This window comes from Hyla sarda, unplaced genomic scaffold (assembly GCF_029499605.1).
Source record: "Hyla sarda isolate aHylSar1 unplaced genomic scaffold, aHylSar1.hap1 scaffold_1566, whole genome shotgun sequence".
NCBI classification, from domain to species: Eukaryota; Metazoa; Chordata; class Amphibia; order Anura; family Hylidae; genus Hyla; species Hyla sarda.
In genome coordinates, this window is record NW_026608202.1 from 10,623 (window position 1) to 20,000 (window position 9,378).

The 9,378-nt window shown below is 52.8% G+C and overlaps 1 protein-coding gene across 1 annotated transcript in view; it reads right to left on the reverse strand.

Moving 5' to 3' along the window:
• Positions 1-355: 355 nt before the first annotated feature.
• LOC130310222 (brain-specific angiogenesis inhibitor 1-associated protein 2-like) overlaps positions 356-9,378 on the reverse strand; it is a gene marked incomplete at its 3' end in the record, with an annotated part of 12,482 nt that continues 3,459 nt past the window's right edge. Inside the window, exons 2-4 of the mRNA XM_056552392.1 lie at positions 8,539-8,600; positions 3,002-3,073; positions 356-493 (exon numbers count right to left, since the gene is read on the reverse strand). Of these exons, the coding sequence (XP_056408367.1) occupies positions 356-493; positions 3,002-3,073; positions 8,539-8,583 (255 nt within the window). The remainder of the gene's footprint in view (positions 494-3,001; positions 3,074-8,538; positions 8,601-9,378) is intronic.

The window sequence follows — 9,378 nt, forward strand, 5'->3', positions numbered from 1 at the left end:
TGGCGGGGGGTCCCCCCTATCCTTTGGATAGGGGGAGAAGATGTCAGGGGCTGAGTACCCCTTTAACCTGTATTTTATACATTTTAATACTAAATTCTATCACCCAATGGGTGTGAACATGGTGCTGCTCACTGGACTGTTTGCTCTGACACGCTGTGGGAGTCATATGGTTCCCCGGTCCCTGTACCATTTTGTACACCATCCCCGATGTCAGATTTTTCTCCCCCATTATTATACTTCCCTACACTTGATGTAATACTGAATGTGACCTGAACTCCCTCATTACTCATGGGTGAAAACCCCTCCCCCAAGGTCCCTGTACATGGACAGAAGAACCTTATACAAGACACCTCACCTGCATTTCTTTGTCGGAGTATTTCTGAGGATTCTTGCTACCCTGACTCTTTTTCCTCAGTTTCTTCAGCTCCCCCTGACATTTTTCCAAGGCGTCCCCTTTGTTCTTCTGCTCCACTTGGTATTTTTTCAGAGCGGCCTGAAGGGAACAAGGAAAAAAAGAGCAGGAGAGATTTATAATACAGATTAGATAGGAAGGGACATAGATGAGTATGATGTAGCAATCCAAGATTTGAGAACATTTTTCCCTGAAACAGCGCCACACCTGTCCACTGGTTGTGTGTGGTACTGCAGCTCAGCTTCACTGAAGTAACACCACACAAACCATGGACAGGTAAGTTGGTATTTTCGGAATAAAGCAGACTTTTTTTTTTCTGATTCCAGATGACTAATTTAAGCTCATTACAGGGTTTTAGGGTAAACTGGAAAATCCTCAAGGTGAATTGCCCTATATTCAGTTTCCAGGGCTAGGGTTCATTTTAAAGGAACACACTTGGGAAAATGACGCGGGTATTCTATCTGTGGTGTTTTGTGGATCTCTGCATCCTGCTTCTTCCTGGGAAACCCTGCACCAGGTGTAAGACTCCTCTCCTTTCCCCATTCTGCTTCTCCCAGGAACACCCTGCATTGGGTGTAAGAGTCTTCTCCCTGTGTGTCCTGCTTCTGCCTGGGAAACCCTGCATCGGGTGTAAGAGTCTTCTCCCTGTGTGTCCTGCTTCTGCCTGGGAAACCCTGCACCAGGTGTAAGAGTCTTCTCCCTGTGTGTCCTGCTTCTGCCTGGGAAACCCTGCACCAGGTGTAAGAGTCTTCTCCAACAGCTGCTTTTTGGATCCCATTATTCTGCTCCTCCTGTGAGACCCTGCACTAGGTGTAAGGCTAGGTTCAGACTACGGAATCTCCGGGCAGAAAATTTCCGCCCGGAGATTCAGAGTGCGGCCAGCGCTGACTGAATCAGTCGGCGCTAGGACTGCGCAGACACTGCAGTCTCCAAGAGACTGCAATGTGTTCCGCGCGGATTTCTGACTGAAGAAAGAGCATCCCCTTCCTTCAGGTAGAAATTTCCAAGCGGATTTTCCGTTCAGAAATTCCGAAGTGTGAATTTGTGAACGGAAACCCATTCACTACACTATGCATTTTAGAAAGCGGAATTTCCGCCTGCAATTTCAAAGAGGAATTGCAGGCGAAAATTCCGTAGTCTGAACCTAGCCTAAGAGTCTTCTCCCTGTGGTATTTTCATGATCACTGAATCCAGCTTATTTCCGGGAAATCCTGCACTAAGTTTAAAATATTTCTCCCTGTTGTGTTTTCTGGATTCCCCATCCTGCTCCTCCTGGGAAAGTGTGCATTAGGTGTGCCTTTTCCCTGTGTTTTGTTTCTTGATTTTCCATCCTGCTCCTCCCCGGTGGACCCTGCAATTGATGTAAGAGTCTTCACCCGGTGGTGTTTTTTGGATTCCATTCCTGCTTCTCCTGGGAAACCCTGCACTAGGTGTAAAAGTCTTCCTAAAATGTTCCTTTACCCATTTTCCTCATTTATTTGAAAGTCATGTATTAATGTAGGAGAGTTGAGTTTGCAATGTTCTATTACTTACTACAACTCCCTCCAGAGGAAGTCTGCAGAATATATTAGTGAGACTGGATTTGCCACAAAAAAAACGAACTAGTAATGTAGCCAAGTCCCTGCACGATCATTGCATTGCATGCTGGGGCTCAAAGAATCACATGATCGTTCAGGACACAGCTCCAGCTACCAGGAGTGATCTGTGTAAAATTAGGGAAATGCAAATTAATGGAAACCATAGCCTTTCAGTCCGCCATTAATTTGTGAAGGTTCATGATCTTTTATCTCAATGGACGTCTGGGGGGATGGAAAACATCTTCCAGGTCAGCGAGGTCCCCGCCATGACGGGACACAATAATTACACAGGGACCATGTGTCCGCGCTAGAGAAGCGATGGTCAGAGAACAAACAAGGACCTAAATAACTAAAGGGAAATAATAATAATATTATAGATGAGCGCTATATATGTGTACAAGGCTACAGATTATACGCCCTCAAAGACTGGGAGAGATCTAAGAAGTCACGAGCAGCACCACTCTAGTCCACAGGCTGTGCACGGGATTGTTGCTTCTGGGGGAACAAGAGCAGATCTGATCTAAGCCGAGCCAACCATTATTGTGGATATGTCCAGTCCAGACAAGAGCCATGACTCTACCTCCAAGGTGATGCCAATAGGATGTTCATTATCGTTTGATCTACAGATGTCTATGTCCAGTTCTATTAAAACAGTGCCACCCCTGTCCACAGGTTGTGAGTGGTATTGCAGCTCAGCCTCATTAATAGACCAAGCACATCCTATGGACAACGTCAGAGCAGTGTTTAGAGGCGCCATGTATGACGACTATTGAACTGAAAACCACTGGGCCGGCAGCCATATTCCTCATCTTCGAGACGCCGGACAACTTATACCACAGACAACTAGAAGATTAGATGGGATGAGATCTCCCCGGTTGTGATGGGACATCTGTCCATCTCCATAGACCTGACCTGGTTGGTGACCTCAACCTACAGAAATCTTATGATTGAACACAACTTCCATGCCGCCATACAGATCCATGATGCCGCCATATAGACGGAGGAGACTTACGTTCAGGTACCGGGCGTCCAGTTCCACCTTCTGCTCGAGCTGCGTCAGCAACTCATTGTGGAAGGATTTCAGCTGGAAACAGAAGAGAGATTTAATAAAAAATATATATATAAAATATATATATACACATACACACGTCAGTATCATATATACACACATATGTATATATATATATATATATATATATATATATATATATATACACACACACACACACGCACATACATATGACACTATCTGAGGAGATGCTCTATACTGCCCACTATCTGAGGAGAGATGACGGCACATCACATGCAGGGGTCGTGGGGGTCTCTGCTCTCCGACCCCCCTGATCAGAATGTCGGATGTACCCTAAACATTGGGGGAGACCATTCAAGTAGTGAAGAGATTTTACAAGAATTACCCCAGGAAGTAGCAGAGAGAAAGAATTACCCCAGGAAGTAGCAGAGAGAAAGAATTACCCCAGGAAGTAGCAGAGAGAAAGAATTACCCCAGGAAGTAGCAGAGAGAAAGAATTACCCCAGGAAGTAGCAGAGAGAAAGAATTACCCCAGGAAGTAGCAGAGAGAAAGAATTACCCCAGGAAGTAGCAGAGAGAAAGAATTATACATTCATTATTCATATAATTATTGACCCTGGGTACAATTATAAGACTGGTATAACCATTAGGGGCCCAACTGACATCCTGATAGACACTGCCAGAATAGAATGAGTAGAAGACTATCTGGTGGTGCAGCCTTCTCTTTGGTTTTAGATTGTGCCCCGGACCGGGTCTGTGAGCCGCGCACCCTATAGACCAGTGGTCTCCATACTGTGGCCCCTCCCGCTGTACCCTATAGACCAGTCGTTTCCATACTGTGGCCCCTCCCGCTGTACCATATAGACCAGTGGTCTCCATACTGCGGCCCCCACGCTGCACCCTATAGACCAGTGGTCTCCATACTGCGGCCCCCACGCTGCACCCTATAGACCAGTGGTCTCCATACTGCGGCCCCCACGCTGCACCCTATAGACCAGTGGTCTCCATACTGCGGCCCCCACGCTGCACCCTATAGACCAGTGGTCTCCATACTGCGGCCCCCACGCTGCACCCTATAGACCAGTGGTCTCCATACTGCGGCCCCCACGCTGCACCCTATAGACCAGTGGTCTCCATACTGCGGCCCCCACGCTGCACCCTATAGACCAGTGGTCTCCATACTGCGGCCTCCACGCTGCACCCTATAGACCAGTGGTCTCCATACTGCGGCCCCCACGCTGCACCCTATAGACCAGTGGTCTCCATACTGCGGCCCCCACGCTGCACCCTATAGACCAGTGGTCTCCATACTGTGGCCCCCACGCTGCACCCCTTAGAAACAGTCCGCGAGAGTGAGACCCCCCTTAGTAACAGTCCCCCAGAGAGAGACCCCCCATAGTAACAGTCCCCCAGAGAGAAACCCACCATAGTAACAGTCCCCCAGAGAGAGACCCCCCATAGTAACAGTCCCCCAGAGTGAGACCCCCCATAGTAACAGTCCCCCAGAGTGAGACCCCCATAGTAACACTCCCCCAGAGTAAGACCCCCCATAGTAACAGTCCCCCAGAGAGAGACCCCCCCATAGTAACAGTCCCCCAGAATGAGACCCCCCATAGTAACAGTCCCCCAGAGAGAGACCCCCCATAGTAACAGTCCCCCAGAGTGAGACCCCCTTAGTAACACTCCCCCAGAGTGAGACCCCCTTAGTAACACTCCCCCAGAGTGAGACCCCCTTAGTAACACTCCCCCAGAGTGAGACCCCCTTAGTAACACTCCTCCAGAGTGAGACCCCCTTAGTAACACTCCTCCAGAGTGAGACCCCCTTAGTAACACTCCTCCAGAGTGAGACCCCCTTAGTAACACTCCTCCAGAGTGAGACCCCCTTAGTAACACTCCTCCAGAGTGAGACCCCCTTAGTAACACTCCTCCAGAGTGAGACCCCCTTAGTAACACTCCTCCAGAGTGAGACCCCCTTAGTAACACTCCTCCAGAGTGAGACCCCCTTAGTAACACTCCTCCAGAGTGAGACCCCCTTAGTAACACTCCTCCAGAGTGAGACCCCCTTAGTAACACTCCTCCAGAGTGAGACCCCCTTAGTAACACTCCTCCAGAGTGAGACCCCCTTAGTAACACTCCTCCAGTGAGACCCCCTTAGTAACACTCCTCCAGAGTAAGACCCCCTTAGTAACACTCCTCCAGATGAGGTCTCACTACTGAACTGTATGATTGTGCCTCCTGTAAACCCCCCTGTCCTCTCTAGATGACGGCCATTAGTTTCTGGACGGTCGGGCAGAGTCATCGGTTATTACATCAACCGGGAATATGGCGGTAATGAGGAACGAGGCTGAAGATGGTAACAGGAAGAGGAGACTGTGAGAGGTCTGTTGTGAGGAGCAGAAGGGGGAACATATGTAGGAGAGCGGGCACAGAGACAGGCAGGTGGAGGGAGGCAGAGATCAGAGTGGGCACAGAGACAGGCAGGTGGAGGGAGGCAGAGATCAGAGCGGGCACAGAGACAGGCAGGTGGAGGGAGGCAGAGATCAGAGCGGGCACAGAGACAGGCAGGTGGAGGGAGGCAGAGATCAGAGTGGGCACAGAGACAGGCAGGTGGAGGGAGGCAGAGATCAGAGCGGGCACAGAGACAGGCAGGTGGAGGGAGGCAGAGATCAGAGCGGGCACAGAGACAGGCAGGTGGAGGGAGGCAGAGATCAGAGCGGGCACAGAGACAGGCATGTGGAGGGAGGCAGAGATCAGAGTGGGCACAGAGACAGGCAGGTGGAGGGAGGCAGAGATCAGAGCGGGCACAGAGACAGGCAGGTGGAGGGAGGCAGAGATCAGAGTGGGCACAGAGAGGCAGGTGGGTAGAGGACAGAGATCTGAGCGGGCACAGAGGCAGGTGGAGGGAGGCAGAGAGCTGAGTGGGCACAGAGAGGCAGGTGGAGGGAGGCAGAGATCAGAGTGGGCACAGAGACAGGCAGGTGGGAGGCAGGCAGAGATCTGAGCGGGCACAGAGGCAGGCGGAGGGAGGCAGAGAGCTGAGTGGGCACAGAGACATGCAGGTGGAGGGAGGGCAGAGATCTGAGCGGGTACAGAGGCAGGTGGAGGGAGGCAGAAAGCTGAGTGGGCACAGAGACAGGCAGGTGGAGGGAGGGCAGAGATCTGAGTGGGCACAGAGACAGGCAGGTGGAGGGAGGGCAGATATCTGAGCGGGTACAGAGACAGGCCGGTGAAGGGAGGGCAGAGATCTGAGCGGGCACAGAGACAGGCAGGTGGAGGGAGGGCAGAGATCTGAGTGGGCACAGAGACAGGCAGGTGGAGGGAGGCAGAGATCAGAGTGGGCACAGAGACAGGCAGGTGGGAGGCAGGCAGAGATCTGAGCGGGTACAGAGGCAGGTGGAGGGAGGCAGAGATCTGAGCGGGCACAGACAGGCAGGTGGAGGGAGGGCAGAGATCTGAGCGGGAACAGAGACAGGCAGGTGGAGGGAGAGCAGAGATCTGAGCGGGAACAGAGACAGGCAGGTGGAGGGAGGGCAGAGATCTGAGCGGGCACAGAGACAGGCTGGTGGAGGGAGGCAGAGATCTTAGTAGGCACAGAGACAGGCAGGTGGAGGGAGGGCAGAGATCTTAGTGGGCACCGAGACAGGCAGGTGGAGGGAGGGCAGAGATCTGAGTGGGTACAGAGAAAGGCAGGTGGAGGGAGAGCAGAGATCTGAGTGGGTACAGAGAAAGGCAGGTGGAGGGAGAGCAGAGATCTGAGTGGGAACAGAGAAAGGCAGGTGGAGGGAGAGCAGAGATCTGAGCGGGTACAGAGACAGGCAGGTGGAGGGAGGGCAGAGATCTAAGGGGGCACAGAGACAGGCAGGTGGAGGGAGGGCAGAGATCTGAGCGGGCAGAGACAGGCAGGTGGAGGGAGGGCAGAGATCTGAGCGGGCAGAGACAGGCAGGTGGAGGGAGGGCAGAGATCTGAGCGGGTACAGAGACAGGCAGGTGGAGGGAGGGCAGAGATCTGAGGGGGCACAGAGACAGGCAGGTGGAGGGAGGGCAGAGATCTGAGCGGGTACAGAGACAGGCAGGTGGAGGGAGGGCAGAGATCTGAGCGGGTACAGAGACAGGCAGGTGGAGGGAGGGCAGAGATCTGAGCGGGTACAGAGACAGGCAGGTGGAGGGAGGGCAGAGATCTGAGCGGGCAGAGACAGGCAGGTGGAGGGAGGGCAGAGATCTGAGCGGGTACAGAGACAGGCAGGTGGAGGGAGGGCAGAGATCTGAGCGGGTACAGAGACAGGCAGGTGGAGGGAGGGCAGAGATCTGAGGGGGCACAGAGAGGCAGGTGGAGGGAGGGCAGAGATCTGAGCGGGCACAGAGACAGGCAGGTGGAGGGAGGGCAGAGATCTGAGGGGGTACAGAGACAGGCAGGTGGAGGGAGGGCAGAGATCTGAGCGGGTACAGAGACAGGCAGGTGGAGGGAGGGCAGAGATCTAAGGGGGCACAGAGACAGGCAGGTGGAGGGAGGGCAGAGATCTGAGGGGGCACAGAGACAGGCAGGTGGAGGGAGGGCAGAGATCTTAGTGGGCACAGAGACAGGCAGGTGGAGGGAGGGCAGAGATCTTAGTGGGCACAGAGACAGGCAGGTGGAGGGAGGGCAGAGATCAGAGCGGGCACAGAGACAGGCAGGTGGAGGGAGGGCAGAGATCTTAGTGGGCACAGAGACAGGCAGGTGGAGGGAGGGCAGAGATCTTAGTGGGCACAGAGACAGGCAGGTGGAGGGAGGGCAGAGATCTGAGCGGGTACAGAGACAGGCAGGTGGAGGGAGGGCAGAGATCTAAGGGGGCACAGAGACAGGCAGGTGGAGGGAGGGCAGAGATCTGAGCGGGTACAGAGACAGGCAGGTGGAGGGAGGGCAGAGATCTGAGGGGGCACAGAGACAGGCAGGTGGAGGGAGGGCAGAGATCTTAGTGGGCACAGAGACAGGCAGGTGGAGGGAGGGCAGAGATCTTAGTGGGCACAGAGACAGGCAGGTGGAGGGAGGGCAGAGATCTTAGTGGGCACAGAGACAGGCAGGTGGAGGGAGGGCAGAGATCAGAGCGGGCACAGAGACAGGCAGGTGGAGGGAGGGCAGAGATCTTAGTGGGCACAGAGACAGGCAGGTGGAGGGAGGGCAGAGATCTTAGTGGGCACAGAGACAGGCAGGTGGAGGGAGGGCAGAGATCTTAGTGGGCGCACTTAACTGACAGGGCTAATGGAGGGGCCGGATACCGAGTGAACTAAGGACTTCAAAGATCAAGTCATTGACAACACACAACACCGGGGCAGGGATGGCGCAATTTATGGATCTCAGGGTGGGCGATGCTTTTAACTCTTCACAACCTGACACTTTCAGCACCCACAAGAAGCATTCGGAAGGCCCTGGGTGTCCTGTGACTAAAGCAGCGCCCCCTGTAATCAACATATCATACAAAAACAGCAAGAAAAAAGTAATGACCAAATAATATGGAAATAATCGGAATATTGGCGTCACTTACCATGTCCTCTAACTGGTTCTGGATTTGCCGGTGGACCTCCGCCATCTGGAATAGGACGTCCCCTGAGGAAATACAGGGAGGCCATGAAAAGACAAAGAAGGATTAGAGGCCGGATCCCGTGATGCCTTCAGGTACATGCACAAAAGGAATGAGGAGTCCATAAATTAACCAGAGGGGATGGTGGGGATGAGGGGTAAAGCCTTGGTTAATTCTGGACCGGGGTGGAGAGATTTCTGATGTGGTATTTGGGGGATGAGAAGTGTTATTGACGTATTTCTAAGCAGTATGCTACGGTACATGCAGATGAGGAGCGGGAGCTTCAGATACCTACATGCTGCCTCTTCTGAACAGGCAATGCGATAGAAAGGGAACAAAAGACCAACATGAGCATCAAGAAGGACAATCCCCCGAGGACGTCATCCCCTGCCGAGGCTGCAAGAGGTGTCGGGAGGTTCCAGATATCTCTACACAGTCTGGTACAGATCACTACACCGACAGGGAAAAGGGCCTCGAGGAGCTTCAAGAAGACCCAAACACATTATGGAGGGTGCATACCAGAGATTGCCAAGGGGTCTTACCATCTCTTAAGTGTACATCCATGTTAGATACACAAGACTAAGAGGACACGGCCGGACCGCCCACCCACCCACGTCACGGCCCACACCATAACCATTTTTTAGGCATAAAAAGCTTTACAATTTATTAGGGATGTCCCGATACCAGACATTTAAATGGAAAAATAATAATCCCTCTCCCCTTCCCTCCGCTCCGCTCCTCATCATCATTCTATTATCTAGAGTGGTGCAGGACCTGCCGTGTGATGTAATGATGTCATTGTAT